This window comes from Glycine soja, chromosome 1, assembly GCF_004193775.1.
Source record: "Glycine soja cultivar W05 chromosome 1, ASM419377v2, whole genome shotgun sequence".
NCBI lineage: Eukaryota > Viridiplantae > Streptophyta > Magnoliopsida > Fabales > Fabaceae > Glycine > Glycine soja.
The window spans coordinates 57,059,596-57,080,680 of NC_041002.1; the positions used below are offsets into that span (position 1 = coordinate 57,059,596).

The window sequence follows — 21,085 nt, forward strand, 5'->3', positions numbered from 1 at the left end:
TGTTAACTTATTAACAAGTACTTGATTTCCATAATGCTATTCTGGAGTTTAACGAAACAAATTGTTCTTTTACCTCCGAGTATCCAAGACTTTCAATTAGAATCTCCTAATTTTTAATAACTAAACAATTGAACTTACATTTTTTTTGTCAAGAGAGACTTCAAATTTTTTACAAACATAGACTCAACATGATAACGCGCGTGTTTTCTATCAGCTTGATGAGCCACTTAATCTAGGCTTAACGTATTTGTTAGAACTAGAAGTATATGCATTTCAAAACAATGGCAATCACTTACATTTTAATCCAATTCCTTTATCGTGATCACTGCACTTTATAATCACCTCCTCAAATGGACATCTCGAAAATAATATATTTACTATGAAATGGATATAATAAATTATTTGGGCTGATCCGTCAACTTGATCAATTTTGACACCCCGACTAATGCTGGCATGACCTTTCGACATTGTTTTGTTCGAGCATTATATTTGTAGAGAGGAAAGATATATATCATAAAGCAAAAGTGTTATTTTCATATTTGTATCCAATAATAGAACTTTCAAGAATCACAGCGAAATGTGCAATTCATGCACATGGCCAAGCTAACAGTGTCATGCTGACAACCAATAAAACACTATTCGGCGTATGAAATATGAATCCATTGAATGATTATTGTGCTTCGATTGCATCAGCTAGCCGAATTGTTTCCATTTCTTTTCAGGCTGCAGTACCATATTCTAACCTACTTTTGGTGCAATGAAAATATAACAAGAAGCAATGTAATGCTCTTTTAATTAAATTTTTAATTATTTTGACAGAAAAACAAATATTTACATAGGAGTATTTTCAAAATACTAAATGCATCTATTTTCATTAAATATTTTATATTATATTATAAGAAAATACATTACAAATATTTTGTTATATAGTACACAAGGAAAAGTTTTATTTAAGTGATAAAGCATAATTTTTTTTCTTTAAGTCAAATATTCAATTAATGAATCCCAAACGTTGACTCTACTCCTTGAACATTTCAAAATCCTATAGATATAAAATCCTAAAAAATGAATTTTTTTGTTTATTCTTTGTTTAATAATAATTTTGGTTTACCTATTTATACCAATTTACAAAGTATCATATATAACCTATTTTATATTATAAATGATTGACGAAATTGTTTAATTGATTTTTTTATGAAAAAAGAGAGAGAAAACTAGGATTCCCAGATGACGAATTTCCATATTTGTCAAAATATTACGGTATGATAGCTAGAGTTGAATATAAGACTGTTTATGGCAGAAATTATTTCAATATTGTGGTATGTTGATTTGGGTTGGATTCAAAACTTTAATATAACTTTTGACTTCTGATTCCAATAAATAATGTATTTTTTTAGACTTTTAATTAAAATAGAATAATTAATTGTGAACTCTTTTTTAGCTAAATTAATGATATTTAACTTTCAATTAAATCACATAAATTTGAATCAAGATCTTAATTTAGTAATTCAATTAAGATCTTGATACATTCAATTTTTCGGAATCGAATCTAATTGAAATCTTAACTTTGTGTCACTGAACAAGTATAAAAATGTGCGTATTAAGTACTTGAATTCTTATTTTGATCTGAATGTAATTCAAATGGAAAATGCTGATGACATAATTTTGAGCACATTATCTATTATTAGGTGAAATTTATTAGAAATGAATTTTTTTTGGATATCAATTTTTCTTTAATTAATAGTCTCTTTTTTTATTTTGTAGTTTCATAAATTTTAACCAATAATAAAAAAATGTTTTTTAAGGAAATAATAAAAATATGTCAGAAATAATGTGTTGCTATACCTTCTCAAATTAAATTACCAATTTGTTAATTAAAAAATTCAAAGTTGTAAATATAACTTGAAAGATTTCAAATAAACTTTAATTACTTAAATTTTAAAGTAGAACAAATCAGAGTGTAAAATTGACTATTGAAAAGGAATAATAAATTGCATGAATTTAAAAACTTCAAATATAAATACATGAAAAAAATAAAGTATTTAACTTGAAAACAATATATATGCAAAGTAAAATAAAGTAATTAATTTGTTAAAAGAGAACTGAAGCGTGGAAGATTTGCCGAAACTTGAATGACAATGTAAAAGAAAATTAATACAAAGTGCAAGTAAATATTTTGGAAAAATAAACTTTGAAAGAAGTTAAATAACTCATGAAATACAAAAATGAAAAAAAAAACAAAATAACTCAATGAAACAATAAATGGACAAGTTGTAAATTCAAAAGTAAATAAAGTGCAATGAAATGTAAATAGAAAGCAAATAAAGTGCATCAAACACAAATAAAGAATTAAAAGATAAAAAAAAGCAGAAGATTTGCAAAATTTTGAATGAATTTTTTATTACCATTTATTCAGACATATGTTGATTTTGCTAATTATTAAAATGATTTTGCTAATTATTAAAATTGTCGAAGAATTTAATTGAACATCTTTAATACATTTTTATTTTAAATTATATTTTTTATTTATAAGACTTGAGTATAAGATTTTGGTTAATTTTAAATGACCTTACTTATAATCATTTATTATCTTTAAAAAATTATGTTATATTTTTAAAAAATAAAAACAAAAAGATTATGCACAAAGCTTACATACAAATACATGGATAATGTTTTTCCTGCTACCCAATTATTGTTTGACAGTTGGACAATTTTTTTTTCATGTCACATAGTGCAACTCAGTAAATAAACATATCATTTCATATCAATTTGAATAAACTTTATTTTACAAGTTTCACAAATAAATCTCAACCTTCTTATTCAAAAGTTTAATATTTCTTTATGTATTTTTTTAGATTCAATTTTTTTTTTTTTGGTGGGGGGTGGGGGGTAAATTTAGATTCAATCAAATGGTGGTACGAACTAAAAACATCCAATTAATAACATATTTAAACATAAAAAAATAATAAAATTAGTTATGAAGTCTGTTTCAAAAGTATTTTGTTGGCTAGTAATGAGGTGTGAGGATGTATGACCTGCCCCCCAATCCCATTCATCCTCTGACTCTTCTTCTCTTCAAAACAAACAAATAAATATCCTTTTTTCCAAAACTCCATTACCATTACCATTCACAATGAGTTATTACAACCAGCAGCAACCGCCGGTCGGAGTTCCGCCGCCGCAAGGTCCCTTTTCTATATGCATGTGCATGTTGCTCATATATACATATATAAATTGAATCTGAGTCTGGATCCATCATCTTAATTTTGAATTTCTTTTCTTGGATAGGTTATCCGCCGGAGGGGTACGGAAAGGAGGGATATCCACCGCCGGGATACCCGCCAGCGGGATACCCGCCAGCGGGATACCCACCGCCGGGATATCCGCCACAACAAGGCTATCCTCCGCCGCCCTACCCGGCGCAGGGGTATCCTCCGCCCTACGCTCCTCAATACGCTCAGCCTCCGCCCCGTCAACAAAATTCAACTGGCCCTGGTTGTTTGGAAGGCTGGTGCGTCCCTCTCTCTCTCTAATTCTTTATTTCAGATCCGATCCGATTCGTTACATTCTCTTCTTGTTCTTGGAGACTTCGTCACACGCGCTCCAACTAGATTCATTATTTTGTCTCCATGTCCTCTTTAATTACACTTCACTTTTTTTTTTTGTTTAAAATACCGTCTTGTATTAGTAACATTAACATAGCATAGAGATTTTGCACAAAGAGGTAATAATTGAGACCCTAATTGATAAAAATGTTTTGCACACATTGCTAAAGGTTTTATTGAAATAGAAAATTTTCATATTTCATTTCTTGCGTGCGTTCTTATTAATTTGTTTGAATTAATTGGTGCAGTTTGGCTGCTCTCTGCTGCTGCTGTCTATTGGATGCGTGCTTCTGAGATGAGATGACAAATTCAAATTGGAATTAGACGGAATCAACTCAATAAAATTTGTTTCTACTTCTCTATTTCCTTTGCTTTATCTTGCCCCTTGTTGACTTTTTATTTTTAATAATAATACTATGAAACTATTGTTGCTTCCAAAGGCCAAACTGCCTGATTTGTTTATTGTTAAGAAATTTAGACCTTCCTTTCCTGTTTCTTTGATGGTGCTCCTCCATTACACTTACACTTGATTATCAAACCACCAAAATGGGTTCAATTGCAATTGATGACACATCTTAATTTATTGTCAGCCTTGCTTGCATTTACTTTGTCTTTGCATGTTGACTGTTAGGAACAATACATAACATTGTTTTCTTTTCTTTTTTGTATCCAAGTGCCTGGTATGCTACTCATCAAACATATCGTTACTGTTGGTTATAACTGGATCGGGTATCAATTGAGGAATGAATCTGATTAAAATCTCAATAAACCTTATGATTAAAGACAAAAATATAATAATTATTGATGAATGTTTGGGACACTCTGTTCCTAATATATTATTTTTTTTGTTATTGACTGAAATTTGTTAAAAAACATCAATTTTGATAGATTTTATATCTAAATTAGGAGTTGAAAATTATTTATGATAAGTGTGACTATCAAAATTGATGATTTTTGATAAATTTCAGCCAAAAAGAGTATTAAAAAGAACATGTCAAAAAGAGTGTGACTATCATTTCTTATAATTATTTCATCTCACACCTTTAATTTTGAAAGAGGAAAAAAATGAATACAAAATGTATTTTACAAACATTAGTCTCACAGCAAAAATGAATAATGCAATTGACCCCGACCTTTCCTGATACTTTAAGGTAAACTTTAGAGTGAGTTCTAAGGAAAGTATAGATACGGTACGATCGTAATTTATCCTATTCCGCTTTCAATGTATACTCAATGATAAAGTCAATTTCATTATTAAAAAATTTAGTAATAATATATAGACTTAAATATATTTTTTATACATATAATATATTTGTTTCTTAGATGGTTAATTATTAGTTTATTTATTTTGTTATATGACATTTTTAGAATTTTACATTTGGTATCTGTAGTTTGAGACTGTTAAGAAATGATGTGACAAAAAAAATGTCATGTTACATATACCACGTCATGTTAAATTTGCTTAGTTGTCATCTTATCATTTTTCATATCATTACCCTTTTATTAATTTTTAAAAATATTTACTCTACCCAATTTTGCAACCAAACCACATTGTACAATCACCACCCATTACCACCCAAGTCATCTCGTCACCCGTGTGATTGTCACTATCACTAATTCATGGTGCATCGCCTCTAGCACTAACACCATAATCATGCGCGATCCAACCATCATTGTAATCGTGCACTCTTCACATCAGATTCACACTGCACAACCACACCTACCCAGCACAGAGTTGTGCAATGCACCCCAACACTGTCAATAGATCCACACAATTTTCGTTCTTAGTTTTCTCAAAATAATAAAGTGGTTCAAACTGATTTTGTGAGATTGATTTAGGGGTTTTGTTCCCCTTCCCTGGACGAACAAAATGCATATTCATTTGCCCATTTTCATCGTCGAAAACCAAACAATGTGTGTCTGGAGAAGAATGTGGATCACAAAGATTGTGAAGGTTGTCAGTGCAAATTAGAGTCAGTTTTTTTACTGTAAGCCTAGCTGATTCTAGCAATGTGTTTTTTAATAATTCAAAAAATAACTAATGACATGAAAAATTAAAAGATGATGTGATAGTGACATGATATCAAATGCAAAAATTGATAAAGTTAGATAACAAAATAAAAAATAAGGATAACAATATGAAAACAAAAAAAAATTTACATGTATGAAAAACATATTTAAGCCTAATATATATTACTTGTTTAACTTGTGGTCACTATTTGTGCTATGGTTATCCACTATGATTTTTTACCGATAAAAACTTAGGTCTATTGAATTTTTTTTTATACGTGATATTAGTACATTTCTTCTAACTATGTTTTTTTTCATCCACAAGATTCAAATCCGAGATCTTGTTTAAGGGAATCAAGTTTAGGACTACTTGGACCAACGATTTATTAATAGTTATATTGGATTTAAGACATGGTAAACAAGTTTAATTAGAATGACAACTATCTATATAGGCTTTACAAATACCAAGTTCACAACAACTTTTAAAAACACACATAAATAAACTTTTATCTTTCAGCCGCAATTAAGAAGCTTTCATATCAAATGTCCAAATGGTAACTAAAACAAAATTATTATTTTTTTGTTTTGAACCAAGATATTCTTGGGTCGAAAGCTAATGATCAATCTTTTAAGATATTAAGGTTTATTTAAAGAATTGATCTCTTTTAACATATGTTTTTCCATAATCACATACTTTAAAGGAAAAATTATCTAACAATCATGACACACCATATTAATAAAATTATCACTTTTCTCATTCTCCAAATATCCCACTAATAGATCCATCAACCAACATTTATCTTAAATGAAACTTCTGCTGGTTTCAACCATTATTTAATTCGACGAAGATGAGTATTAAGAACACCCCTTTAAACATTTTTTTTAATATATTTTATGCTATTGATTAAATTTTATTAAAGAGTATGAAATCGTGAGATCATTAAATAAAATACTAGATTCACAAAATTGTTATTTTTTATAAATTTTGGTCAATAGTAAATAGTATTTTATAAATAAAATACTTATATTACATAATGCTTAAAAAAACCTAGTATTTCATAAATACGTGATTTTAAATTAAAAAATTACAATACCTAAATTAAGATACTTATAATGTTATATATAAATAATATTTATGTGAACTTACTTGTCATAAGTTAATGATATATGAAAAATGTTTAATTACCAAAACTCACTTTTGCATCCCCCTCCCTTAATTTATACTTCACGGTTTAATTACCAATAAAAAGAAATTCACTATTGAAAAGATTACTCAACAGGGTTAAGTTATTGCACTCTTATTTTGGAGTTTCTTGTAAGAAAATAAATAAAATAAATTATGTTAAACGGGCTTAATGCGTATTTCCCATTTGCTTTGCTACGGAAACCCTTCATCGATTCAGAAAGCATTCGAATTGCTGCTTATCGGCTCCTTCCTTCTCATTGAATTGAACAATCTTGCTCTTCCAATTCCATCTCATTTTTCGTACGCAACGCATAGTTATATATTGATTTTGTCCCAATAAGGTTCGTTTTGTTTTAATTTGATTTCGGGGGTGGGGGTGGGGGTGGTAGTATAAGCTGATTTGTTAACTGCAATCTTAGTGCTTTACATTTGGTTTCATTCTCTATGTGAATCTTTATACTGCTTTGCAAGCTCTGGGTTTTGATGGTGTTTTTTGTTCCAGAATGGCAGAGAGTACAGATGATGAATCATTGTTGGCTCGTATACAACAATTGGAACAGGGTATGTTCATTCTTCTTTTCCTGTACAAGTTAATTTAACTCTCTTACAATAGTTAGTTGTAGGTTTAGTAAGAACAATAGACTGATGTTGATTTGATTGACTATTGTCTCTTGTAAAATTTCATTTGGCATTGAAGTCATTTATTACACGTATTAAACTTACAGAGTATGTAATTTTGTAGAGCGTGATGAATTACGCAAAGATATTGAACAGTTATGCATGCAGCAAGCTGGGCCTGGCTATCTTGCTGTGGCTACCCGAATGCATTTTCAAAGGTATCTGTTTATTTTCCTACTCTTATGCAATCTACATACAATGAGTATCTATCATCTTAAGCCCAACAAAGAGTATCTATCATCTTAAGCCCAACAAAGAGTATCTCACTATATTGAAATCCATGGTTAATTAGGACAGCTGGATTGGAGCAGGAGATTGAGAGTTTGAAAAAGAAGTTGGCTGCTTGCACAAGAGAAAATCTAAATCTACAAGAGGAGCTTTCTGAGGCATACAGAATTAAAGTTAGTTATTGATTTTTTGTCTTTGTTGCTTAAAATTTCCTTCTATTTTGTTAACAAACTTACTTTATTGTATTCAGGGTCAACTGGCAGATCTACACAGCGCTGAGGTTTCAAAGGTCTCTCTCTCTCTATCTCTCCTCACCCATTATTTTGTTTCACTCTAGCATAGATATTGCATCGGCTATCTGTTATCCAGCTTTAGCAACTTGTGGAGAGTTGTTGGATGCAAAATTACAAAGCGATATTACTTTGTACATTTATTCGTCTGAAAATTTTTTATGCTTTACTTGAAAATTTTATAATGGATTATGGTGAGAACATGATGTGAAGAGTTCTTAATCCAATTTATAAATTGATTGTGCAAATTCTAGAGCTTGTTGAAAGAGTTAACATGAGGAATAATGTTACTATTGACTCCAAATTTATATTTGCAGAATATGGAAGCTGAGAAGCAGGTTAAATTTTTCCAAGGTTGCGTGGCTGCTGCTTTCTCTGAAAGGGATCAAGCAATAATTGAGGTTACAATAGTTTCCATTTTGATTAAAAAAAATATCATTTTCAATACTTCTTAGTTTGGTTGTAGTTGATGTTTTTCAAAATTCTCCTTGATACTAACAGGCTGAGAAGGCCAAAGAAAAGGAGGAGACAATGTTGCAACAAATAAATGGCATCCATAAGAGGTATGCTCAATCTTTCTGTCATTTTAGTGCATGATTATCAATGTCAACAAATTACCAAAGAAAGATGAAATAGAAAGATAGGTGGCTTAGGAGGTCCCAGAAAAGATCCTGTTTTTATTCCATCTAATTCCAAGTAAATAATGATGATGACATGATGCACTTGTAGCTTGATTATGTTTGGTGTAACAAAGAAGCTATAGGATAAATATACTGAGATCCACCCAAGAATTATAACAACTATGGTCAATGGAAGAGATGTGTTTGACTTTTTCTCACTTTCTGTTGAAATTTTGCTTGCAACTATGTATGTTCTCTTTAGAATTGATTTCCAAAACTTCAACACCTATTCTTGTACTCCACTTCTTTATATGGAGGGCCATATGAGCTCTCTATTAGAGATGTTAATTATTTTTCTACATGGTAATTTCCTAAGCAAGATTGAATGGTTGAAACTTATGGGCATATTATAGGATAACCTATACCGCCGTTTTGTATTATCTTGTTTTTTATGACATGGAGGATACGGTTTACCTGGGAAAACTTTTTTTGATTTTACTTGCAATCACAGGGTAGAGGAGCTCACCTCAGATTGTCTTAAGCTAAAGGAATTTAATGATGCTCTGCAGATTGATCAAGCAGTACATATGAAGCAAAATGAAAATTGCATGAAGGTAGTGTTCCAGCTCTCTCCCTCTTTCACTCTCTTCCCCCTTCTGTGACTCTCTATCTTTCATTTTTCATTTCCTTTGTCATTCATTACAAAGCTTATCCAATGATTTCTTAGCATACAGAAGTAATAATCCAAAAACAAGTTTTCCTGCATATTTCCTATTAATTTCATCGTTATGCAATATATAACAAAAATATTTGCTGTGGCATTTAATGGATCTTAAATACATGACTCATTTTTTTTTAACTTCTGTTTTGGCCTTTCTCTTTATATTTTTATGAATTTTCAGGTAATTAATAAGTTCTTTCAGATCAGGCAACATTCTCTGAAAGAATTTGAAGATATGAGTTGGAATGAGAAATGTGCATGTCTTTTGGGTGACTCTGAGGAGGTGTGGAGTTTCAATGATGCTTCCACCTCTAAATACATTGTAAGATTTCAAAGACCCTGATATTCCCTTTCCTTGATTATCAGGTGATGTGTTCCTTTGCTGGTTATTTGGTATGGTGTCCAGTATGACACCTGCTAAAACTCACCCCATCCTTTTGAACCTAGTTAGATTTGGCATGCTATGTATATCTGTGATGACAGTACTGTTGTTACATACTTGGGAAATTATTGTTTTGAGATTCTATGTTCTGTACATATTCTGAATAACAATTTCTCAGACAGAGTGCATTAGAAGAACAGCTGGAGAGATTGAGGAATTCCATGGATTATCTTCAAAATAAACTAAGGGTGGTATGATATAATTTGTCTGTTATCAGAGCTTATTGCTGCCTTGTTAACCTTTTTTCCTTCCTTCCAACTATCAGTCATTCTTTATCTGTTTTGCATGCTTTAGGGCTTGGAAATTGAAAATCATTTGAAGAAGAGAGTCAATGCATTAGAAAACAAACAAGTGAGGGCTTTCAAAATTTGATAGAAAAAAGTCATTTTAATACATTTGTTTATTCTGGATTCTGATGACTCATTTGCAGATTTCTATGGACAAAGTGATTGAGAATAGCATAGCAGACTTGAAACATAATCATTCTAAGTGTAGGGATGAAATTATGAATTTACTTGGTGATGGAGAATCCAGTATTAAATCCATAATCAATGCAATTGATGAAAAAGTCTGGAGTTTTGATCTGAGTACTGTACCGAATTTGACCCCTCAAAGAGATGCAGAACCAGAAGAGTCTGAATGTGCAGATTTACATATAAGCCCTCAAGCTAAACCTGTCTCAGAGTCCAAGGTTTGAAACTCTATGATGCTAGTACTGCATCCCTTTTACAAAGGGACATCTCATTTTTGTTAGATGCAAATAGTGCACTTATAGCAATTGATTGCTTGTAGAGCTAAAGATAGTGCATAGTGACTTATTTAATATTATTCAAAATTACAGATAACAATAGCATACTTTTCTTGAAGATTTACATGATTGAGAATTGAAAATATTAATAGTATTCCAATTACAAATAAAACAGAGGACCAAAAAGAAGAGAAGTAGAGGGAAAAGAATGACAGAACATCCTAGGAAAATTAGTTTTTTTCTTCTTCCAGTCTAATCATTGTTAAACTGAAATTGGGCTAGTCGCTTTTGAGCATAACGTGGCCAGCACATCTTCAAGTGATATTTGGGCAGATGCATTACTTTCATGCCCACCTGATTACTTCCAAGCTGAAAACAGGCCAGCCTGATAACAAAAAATGCAATGCGTTTTCCTAGAGCTTTTACAATGTATTCTATCAGTAATATACATTACTGTTTAATAAAACGCTTATGAGGAGGATTTTATTCTTTATTTGTTTAATTTAGATGAGTTAATTACGATTGTATAATAATGGCAGTGCTCTTATAAAAGTGTTCTGATAACTTTGAGCTGCAACATAAATGCCTTAAGTGAGCCTAGATTAGAGTCTGGCACTCTGGCTGTATTTCACTGATTTTTGTTGACGTTTAAAAGATGCAATCCTTGGAATTCATTAACTTTTTCCATTACTCTTTCACAGAGGAATAGTCCTAGTGCACTGTCAGCAGATGCTGGTGTAAAAGGTGATCCATCTGATGTTTTAGCAATGGCATTGCAAGAGAAGGTGTTTATACTGTCTTCACATTTATTAAAACTCATGTATTTAGTTTCTTTTTCTCATCACTAATCAAAGTATTTGTGCTTCCAATTTATTGCAATCTAGCTTTCTGATGTTTACCATGCTTTATATTTCAGGTTGCTGCATTATTGCTTTTATCACAGCAGGAGGAAAGACATCTATTGGAGAGAAATGTGAATTCGGCCCTTCAAGGAAAAACTGAAGAACTTCAAAGGAACTTGTTGCAGGTACTTGTCTGTCACATCATTGTTTCAGACTCTTGAAACACTGCAAATACTGAGATGCTTGTAGCTTGGTGCTGCTGGGTTTAGAAAATGGTTTATGGTTGTGCTAACTGCTAAGTATACTATATGACTATGTTGGTCTGAGAAGAATGTTAGTTTGTATGTTTGCAATATCTGGATTGATGGTTACTATGTTCTTCTATGTTATTTTCTTTTGTAATTTTTTCTATTCAAATTCTTCATCAATGAAGCTATGCTGATGCTCCTCTTCAAGATATATAAAATAGTATGTTAGAAATAACGTCAGTGCCTCTGAATTGTGGGTCAGAGCAATAATATATTAATATTTTAGAACCACATCCACATGTGCAAGGATCCTTGATATTATCCATTGTTTACAACTAGTTTTTTGTTTGCTTTTTTTTTTTTTACTTCAGGTTACTAATGAAAAGGTGAAAGCTCTTATGGAATTGGCTCAATTGAAGCAGGAGCATCAATTACTTCTGGAGTATGATTACTTTTATGATGATGGTTACTAATTCAATATTGTTGTATATTTTTACTCAGTTACTCTGTTATTTTGGAGTGAATTTTTTCCAAAGCATGTGTCTGTTTTCTTCAATAAAATTTGCATAGAAAAAAGTAGTATTTTTATAGTTCTGTTTCTTGTGTCAATTTTTAATTCAAGGATAAAGTTGCAGTAACATGCTTTGTTGTCTAATTTTTTCATAAGTATATCTTCTAAGGTAGTATTTGACCTAACTTTTTTGGACTTTCCCTTTCCTTAACAATAGATGCTCCTCTATTTAGCTTCTGTAGAAGTTCTATTTTTTGGGCTTTTGTTCATTAAAAAGAAGGTATGTCTCAGCTTCTCCACTTTAGGAGAGGAGAAACTCAAAAAAAAAAAAAAAAGTTGGGTAAAATACTAAGTTAATGATTTTTATTGTCTTCAACTCTTCATGATTAACAACTGGATGGCATGTGAAGAACTGAAATACTACACAAGTCTACTATTTTCTTTTTTTGGGTTTTAAGTAACACTAGGTACCTTTTAGATACTAAAGTTTGATGTTCAAAGGTGTGTTCTATTTTTTTCCTGAAACTTATTGCCATATAAATTACAAAATCTTCATGATGTCTAATTGATTTTGATTGTCCTTCCAACACCACCACTTCTGGCACTCTGTTGGTATTTCTTTTTCAGTCTTGAAGGTTTAATAAAATATTAATTTTTGTATTGCATGTCAAACAAAGTAATAGAATATATTTATGCAATAAATATTAATACACCCATGTCTCTTCCTTTAATCTTGCTCTTAAATGATTTTACTTGTTTTTTTACCACCAATTGGATTCTTAATCATTCATCAGCAGTCACTTGAATTTTATCCCTCCCCTTATTTGTGTTTCTTTCTCCTGCTAGCTCAAAAGTTTCTCCTTCATTACTATGGAATGTCATTTTGAATAATACAAATTTCATTCTAATGCATGTGCAGAAAATTCGGTCATGAACCTAAACAAGGGAAAGGTGTGGTCAACACTGGAGATAGACAGCTTGTTACTCGTGAAAGAGATGGAACTTTAAAGAACTTACTGAAGAAATCGTATTTGAGACGATGGATTGGTCCACTGGATGTTAGTGGAAATGAAGTGGACAGTAGTTCAAATAATGAAGGGAAAATTTTCAATCATCGATCCAGCAGTATGGATTTTGCAAGGCATGTGGTAATTTTAGGAGTTTGTTTTTTCTGATTTTATTCCATCGATGGATGATTGTGGCTGGATTTTTTTTAGTAATGAAAATTTTAAGGTAGAGGGATGATACCTTAGTTCATGGTACAAAAAGCCTTTCAGTTCAAACTCTTGTTCGGGAAAGATTATTTCCCTAGATTTCAGCTGTTTGTTTAGAAAAAAAAAGCTGTTTGCAAATTTAATTCACCTTTGGGAGGTGAGGGGGGTCCTAAACTGATGAGGCTTTGGATAGGAGTATGGGCTCGAGTAAGCTGATGCCTAAGCCCAAAGTTTGGAAAGTTTATACTAGGAGAGGAAAAAAGGGGCAGAATGGGAATGATCATGTTTAGGCAGTTAGTGGGGTGTGCGTGTGACTCGTGTGAGAATTCAGTTATATGGGGGAAAGGAGAGAGAGTGAGGGGAATCATGCTTTTTGTTTGTCAGAGAATTGGGTTTTCTCTGTAAGGAGCAGTGCTCTGGTGTAAGGGAAGACTCTATTCCCTGCAGTTTCTTTAGCAAATAATACATCACACACCTTTTCAATCATCCTATTTCTCTAGTGTATTCTCTGTACTGTTACATTGTGTCCTACCATAAACTTTGATTTGTCGAACGAAAGATCCTGTCTTACTCTGCTCAATTAACCCCTTATGGTTTGTGGGATAGTTTAAACTTTAAACCATGTCAGCTGTATTTGATCTGTTTGAAGATACCCCCATGATATATGGTGTTTCTTTTCAGCCTTCTGTTTACTTATAGTTCACTTATGTTTATCAGAATGAAGATTGAAAATGCAACTTTAAAGGAAAGCATGGAAAGCATGGAGCGTTTAACTTCATCAATTCATAGGCTTCGTCTCTCTCTTTTAAAGGTATCAATACTATTTTGTTTTATATTTGAGAGAGACCGGGGGAAGAGGGGTCCTTATGTGGGATTGCATACTTTGGGGTCATAAATAGAAATTGTTTAGCGTCAGCTGCTACTGCTAGCATGGAATAACAAGAAACCTTATCCTGTTTAGTTTTTGAAATTTGAAAGCTAAAATGTGTTAACATGGGTTGCCTGCTTGATATGGTATTTAGGCCACGGAGTCTGTGATTTCGGAAGGTACAATTTCCGGTGTTTCAGAAATCCTTAATGACGTTATTCATGAGGCAGAACTTTTAAGGACTGCTCTTGGCAGCTCCTTACCCACCAGTTGGTCGGCTGAGGCAGATATTAGTTATATTGGATACAATGTGGGCAGTGACACAGGGCATCAGGAATGCAGTGATGAGAAGATGGATACTGTTTCTGCAGCAGGGCTCGAAATGGTTGAGCTTTTGATTTTTTCAGCTCAGATTTTGAGGGACTTACAAACGAAGATGGTATTGGTTCCTTCCTGATATACAAGTTCAATGAACTAACTGCTCCTTGTGTGATACTTATTATGGTTACCGGTGTGGGTCATCTTAGGTGCTTTGTATATTTGGCTGATTGTTGAGGCAGGGTCATGATGTAAAATTGGAAAGGAGAGCTTAATAGAATTTTACAATTTGTTTTGTTGAGGGGAGAAAATGGAACCATGTGCCATACGACCATATATTGATTACCTGCATGTTGTGGTAGTTTATATATTATAACCCTCATCGCTTAAGTTGAATAGTTTGCATCCGCACTTCTTGCCTGTGCTTGCCAAAGCCTAATAAGATTAGTCGCATGTCAGTTCTTATGTCACTATTTGCTTACTTATGGTTTCTGTGACTGTATATTCATTCTATTTCGTGCTTATGTAAATCTGTAATATCTTTAAGATTGTAATTTATTAACGAATCGTATGTTGAGTTTAACCTGGTTTTAGGGGAATATTTAAAATGATATAATTAAAAAATGATTGAAAATCCTAACAAATAGTAAAATATTATTAACATATTTATAGAACACAAAATTTTGAAAAAAGATAAGCAAAGTTTTATTATAAAAATGTTATACCATTCTAATAACAAGACATGAGAAGGATAGGTAAAAAATATCTTATTCCACAATGGAATCTGAGAAGTGATATTTTGGGTAATTGTTTACATAATTTTCAATCCGAAAAAATTATTCATCGAAATAATGAGTTATTATTAATATCGACATATTTGAGATGGTTAAATGTTCAAGAGTTTTCTTATTCAATCATTTTTCTTGTTCTTGTGACTAGATATTTCGTTTGTACACATCTTTTTATCTCTATTTTTGAAGACATGATTAGAAATTATCATAAAATATAAAATATCTTTTGTTATGCTATAATAATTTACTATGTGGCTAAAATATTTTATTTCAGTTACTTTTTCTTATTTGTATGAAGTTATTTTTCATTTATTTTTTTGGTACATTGTTATTTATTTATTATTTCATCAACGTTAAAATTTTTACTATTATTTTTGAATTATACTTCAGTGTAAATTTAAACTTTTTTTTAAACTTAAAAAAATGATTATAAAAAAACTAATTTAAAAAATTATTTTTAAGAATGGAATAGGAGTTATTTCTTAAAAAAAATAGACAAACATAAAATTACTTAAGTTTTTTTTTAAGAAAAAAAAACTTAAGCAAATAGGCTCATTATGGGTAGGTACAGGTACAAGTCCAAGGGAGGCAAGGGGGAGCCTGGTTCCCTTCAATTTTTTTAAATTATAGAATTAAATTAAATATTTTATATTGGTAATTTTTATCGTTCGGGAGGAACTCAGTTAGGAACATGATAGGATAACGTATATAAATAAACAAGTTATTACAAGAATAATATTTGATAAAATATTTCTTTGTAAGGACTCATTGTACATACTAAATATTATCAATCCAATCTTTAAATTTAAAATTCTAGTTGAGTAAATCAAACTGACAACTTTTTTTATAAATTTTAAAATTATTTAATACGTCATTAAATAAATTTAATATAATTAATATATATTTTTTAAAATATAAAATGTTTACCATAAGATCATATAATTACAAATTTTTTATCTATATGAAAATATTCAACAATCAAAGTAATAAAGTTTAATATATACACATATTTTATCTTAGTATTTAAAATTTTAATTCTCTGTGACGTGAATTTTTACTATATATTTTAAATTTCTCTTGAATATAAAAATGTCATGGAGATTTTATGAAATTTGATGTAATGTCTAGCATAGACTGGTTGGTTGAGCCAATTTTATTTTGGAAGTCCATGCATGACATGTTTCATGCAATTTGATTCATTTCACCACCCATTTTTTTTTTCTAAATGCTTATGTAGTCAAACTAAGGTGTATTAGATTAGATATGAGTTTAATTTTTATATATTGATAATAACACAATCAATCAATTAAAGAATTATGCTAAAAATAATGAGCGTAAAAGTTAAATAAATAAAGGGAGCGCGGGGGAAAAGAGAACCGAAGACGATCGTCGATGGCAATCTTACCACAGTGCTTGAATGAATAAAATTTGCTATTCTATTGCTTAAGGAATGGAAGGGGTTGACAAGGAGAAAGTTCAAAGGGTAGTTTATGAAATGAGCAAAGGATCCAAATATTTTCAAAACGAGGAACGCAAAGAAGCGTTTATTAAACAGAAAATTGACAACATGCGAATTCAGTGTGCAAGCCTCTCACAAGCTGACTTGGCCCATTATCAAAAGGTTTCTCTTTTTACCAACATGCGAATTCAGTGACAGGTTGCTGATAGTAGAATTGTTGAGCTGGAATCTTCGCGTGATCTTTCAAGGATTTGGCTACATGTAGATATGGATGCTTTCTATGCTGCAGTTGAGACTTTAAGTAACCCTACATTGAAGGGCAAGCCTATGGCTGTTGGGAGCATGTCCATGATATCCACTGCCAACTATGAGGTTTACTATGACCTTGACATTGTTTCAGTATTATCTGCTGGATATTTGAATCATGGAATTCCTGATCCTCATTTGGTCTTTACATAGGCACGGAAATTTGGGGTTCGAGCTGCCATGCCTGGCTTCATTGCACGTAAGCTATGTCCAGAATTAATCTTTGTCCCAACAGATTTCAACAAGTATAATTATTACAGTGATTTGACTAGAAAAGGTATTCTTGCTGTTTGTGATTGATTTTGTATTGCAACTTTTCCTTTTAATTACTGATATTGGCATAATATGAACTTATTATTGTTAGTTTTTCGGAGGTATGATCCCAATTTCATTGCTGGTAGCCTGGATGAAGCATACCTTGATATAACTGAAGTTTGCAGAGAAAGGAATGTCAAAAGTGAAGAAGTAAGTTGGCGCATGCTTTGGATTAATTTAACAATGAAATACCTTTAATGTATTACATCTCTTGATTTTGTAAATTTGGAATATGTAGATTGTCCAAGAACTCAGAGCTGGTGTTAATGAAGAGACTGGTCTCACATGCAGTGCTGGAGTGGCACCAAATCGCTTACTTGCTAAGGTTCTGGGTACTATCTGCCTAACATCTTTCCCATAGCTATGTTATAAGCCCATTTGTTGAAGTAGAAGCTTTAAAGCACCTTATCATTTTACATTTAAGATACTAACCCCTGTAGTAGAGATGAAATTATTGTTTTATCTTCCTGGGAAATTCCATGCTTTGGCTTAATAATATCGACATTTTATTCTCATATAGGTTTTTCAGACATAAACAAGCCAAATGGAGAGTATGTTTTGCCAAATGACCGCATGGCTGTTATGACCTTTGTATCCTCCCTTCCTATCAGAAAGGTGTGCCTGTGTTTATTGTATACTGATTTCATCAATTATTGAGGTTTTCTGATTCCAAATTATTGGTTTTCTCCTAGATGTGGGTTGCCGGACTGTTTTATATGCATTTTTCATTATAAAGGTGCTTTTGTGATTAATAATGATGAATGATATTGACAGATTGGGGGCATTGGTAAGGTCACTGAAAATATTTTGAAGCGAGTTTTTGGAATTAACACATGTGAGCAGATGCTTGGGAAAAGTAGCTACCTTTGTGCACTCTTCTCTCAGTCAACAGCAGGTTAGCCATCTGTTCAGGTGTTGCTGCTTTCTTTATTAATGTGAAAAACTAATATGCAAGTTAAATTTACTACCCTGTAGATTTCGACATTCACACGGCAATTCAGCTGAACTTCGTACAAGTTTTTTATTTTTATTTTTATCGTTTTAACATCTATTTTGAAAATTCTATCTTCTGCTTTGTACAGCTACTATTTGTTAAGTTTGTAATTTAGGATTTCTGACCATAATTTGTGTTTTGATCATATGTTCTGTCCCAAATTAATTTTGGGTCCTTTAATAACATGTCATTTTGTCAATTTTCTGCAGATTTCTTTTGCTCTGTTGGTTTAGGTCTTGGGCAGACAGCCAAGTAAGATTTCGGAAAAGTATTAGTAACGAAAGAACATTTTCTGCCACCAAGGATGAAGTGCTGTTGCATAAAAAAATGGGTATCTGTCTTGTCTATTATTGTTTATCTTTCAAGGAAATTTCTTGGATTTCATATTTTCAGTGTAGTCATCATAAGCTCTAGTCAATTACTTAGGATTTCTAGTACGGACCTCTTTATTGAAACTCAAATATCTGGGATTCAAATGGTTTGGATTGCAGCCTTAAATTCATTGCACATGCATGGCTTTTTAAAAAGTTTAGCAGTTGACTATGACATGCTGAGTTTCTGAATTAGATAAGACTTTCGGTATATTTACTCATCAGTCATCAGCATATGAACCATGCAAAGCTTATGTTTGCAGAGGAGCTTGCTGAAATGCTATCAGCCGACATGCAAAAAGAGGGTCTGTGTGGGCGAACATTGACTCTAAACTAAAAACTGCATCTTTTGAGGTATTACTAGTTATTGATGACTTGACACTGTTTTCTCTTAATATTTTCCTAATACTGGTCGAGAACAGTTTAGTTGGTTTGTCACCTCTGAATATAAAACTTGATTGAAGAAAAAAAAATTATGATTTGTTGAGCTAAAGTCACCTGTTGTTGTTGAAGAGCAACGTACTTGACCACAAGGATATTATGATTTGTTGATTTTTCTTGATTTTTGTTAAGTTTCTTTAGTATGTTTTATTGTCTCCCTACAATTTACTGTCCCACCATACTTTTCTTGCAAGTGCTAATAAATGCACAACCTATAGGTTCGAACTGGAGCTGTGACATTACAGAAGTACATCAGCTCAAGTGAGGATATTTTGAAGCATGCCAAAAAGTTGCTACAAACTGAACTTCCTATTTCAGTAAGATTGATAGGTATGCGTTTCTGTTAGGTTTATTATTATTGACATTTATCAAGATGGTGCTCAAGGCCTAGATAAGAAGGTGCTTATTGCTTACAGATGGACTATGAGAGTTCACATTTGTGCCTTATTTGTGTCAGGCCTTAGAGTATCACAGTTCAATGGAGACAAGCGTAGTGCTTAGTCTGATCCTACACAGAAGACCATTACCAATTTCATTACTTCGGGAGATGTCAATAGAAATTGTAGTTCTTTTCCAGATGTTGCAGATCATGACTTTGTCAGTAATTCAGAAACTGATCTGTCCATTGACAGTTGGCAGACAAGTCAACTTGATTGGAGAGATCCTTTTGACGGTAATCATTTGTCAGATGTAGACTACCAAAGCTGCATTGTCCAGAAAAGTGATTGTGTAGAGGAGGTCTCTCTTTCTCTCTCTTCCCACTTGTTTTCCCATGTAGCAGATATATAACTGGATTCAGAAATCGATTGAGGAGCATTTTCCTGTTGCTTCTATTTATGCTTTCTGCCGTATTTACCAGGTGCAAACATCTAGTAACGATGCTACAAGTTCTCACTACAATGGATTTACAGAAGTACTGGGATCAACTTCTTACCAGGGGAAGTTTGAAGGCATAAATGTGAAGAATGGATCTAATCTCCTGGAGGATGAGAGACTTGATTCTTGCTGTCAGGAGAAGACAATGTTGTGGTTGAATGACTACAAATGTTCACTTTGTGGAATAGAACTGCCTCCAAGTTTTGTTGCGGAAAGATTGGAGCACTCTGATTTTCATCTTGCCGAAAAGCTTCAAAAGGAAGAATCTAGAATTCACCAAACATCTGTTCCGAGTCAAAGGTACAATATTTATCTTGTACAATTTGCTTTACCTTTTACGATTCCAACATAGGAATTGACAGAATGCAAGTGTGTCTTCTCATTTTTGCTTAAGGAGTTCTTTAACGTAATCGTAATGTGATTAATATATGTTCATTCAGTGGGTGTCAGAAGGATGGAATCACTAGACAAAGCAAATCCAAGAAGCAAAAGTTGTCGCAGAAAGAAGGCAGTTATACACCCATTGATTATTTTTTTGTTAAAAAGTAATCAAAGCTCATAATGTACTGAATAACTCGATTTGTCAGTTATTGTATAATATGCATGTTATTTTTCCTTGTAACATGTATAAAATAATAAATTCATTTACTTGTAATTTAGGTTGTAATATAAAACCTTGTAGTTTAGGTTGTATTTAATATTTTCATTCACGTGACATGTCCCGTGAGTAATGATATCCGTTCAAAATCTGCTTTAAGTTATAGAGATGTGATATTATTTTCGGTGTCTTTCTCTCCACAATATTTATTATATCTCAAAATTTTCTTAGTTATACAAATTGTACAAATAACATTTATCTAAATTATACACTACCTCCAAGTTGAATTGAAGAGACTGGTTAAAAATGAAAGAAAAAGGGAATTTTTGAAACAGTGCACCGTTGCAAGAGTATTGATGGTCGTCTTGCTGGGATTTTACATCCAGTATCCACCTAGCATTCTTG

The 21,085-nt window shown here is 32.0% G+C and overlaps 2 protein-coding genes and 1 pseudogene across 3 annotated transcripts; all 3 read left to right on the top strand.

Annotated features, from left to right (window-relative positions):
- The first annotated feature begins 3,002 nt into the window (after positions 1–3,002).
- On the top strand, positions 3,003–4,167 carry LOC114368110 (cysteine-rich and transmembrane domain-containing protein WIH2-like). Its single transcript, XM_028325468.1, has 3 exons — positions 3,003–3,185; positions 3,289–3,511; positions 3,854–4,167. Exons 1-3 carry the CDS (start codon positions 3,134–3,136, stop codon positions 3,897–3,899), a joined length of 321 nt encoding a protein of 106 aa, XP_028181269.1. The 5' UTR covers positions 3,003–3,133; the 3' UTR covers positions 3,900–4,167.
- A 2,799-nt stretch (positions 4,168–6,966) lies between these two features.
- Positions 6,967–14,999, top strand: LOC114368118 (TATA element modulatory factor). 2 transcript variants are annotated; one of them, XM_028325474.1, is made up of 18 exons: positions 6,967–7,142; positions 7,304–7,362; positions 7,544–7,637; positions 7,772–7,880; positions 7,958–7,996; positions 8,315–8,398; positions 8,499–8,560; positions 9,129–9,231; positions 9,520–9,660; positions 9,903–9,971; positions 10,075–10,131; positions 10,211–10,471; positions 11,230–11,313; positions 11,445–11,555; positions 11,990–12,060; positions 13,049–13,270; positions 14,061–14,154; positions 14,366–14,999. In XM_028325474.1, exons 2-18 carry the CDS (start codon positions 7,305–7,307, stop codon positions 14,666–14,668), a joined length of 1,962 nt encoding a protein of 653 aa, XP_028181275.1. In that variant the 5' UTR covers positions 6,967–7,142; position 7,304; the 3' UTR covers positions 14,669–14,999. The 2 variants fall into 2 exon arrangements, with proteins under 2 accessions (XP_028181275.1, XP_028181279.1); XM_028325478.1 differs by having other exon boundaries at positions 7,777–7,880; positions 14,366–14,825.
- A 1,780-nt stretch (positions 15,000–16,779) lies between these two features.
- On the top strand, positions 16,780–20,800 carry LOC114405989 (annotated as a pseudogene).
- Positions 20,801–21,085: the final 285 nt, after the last annotated feature.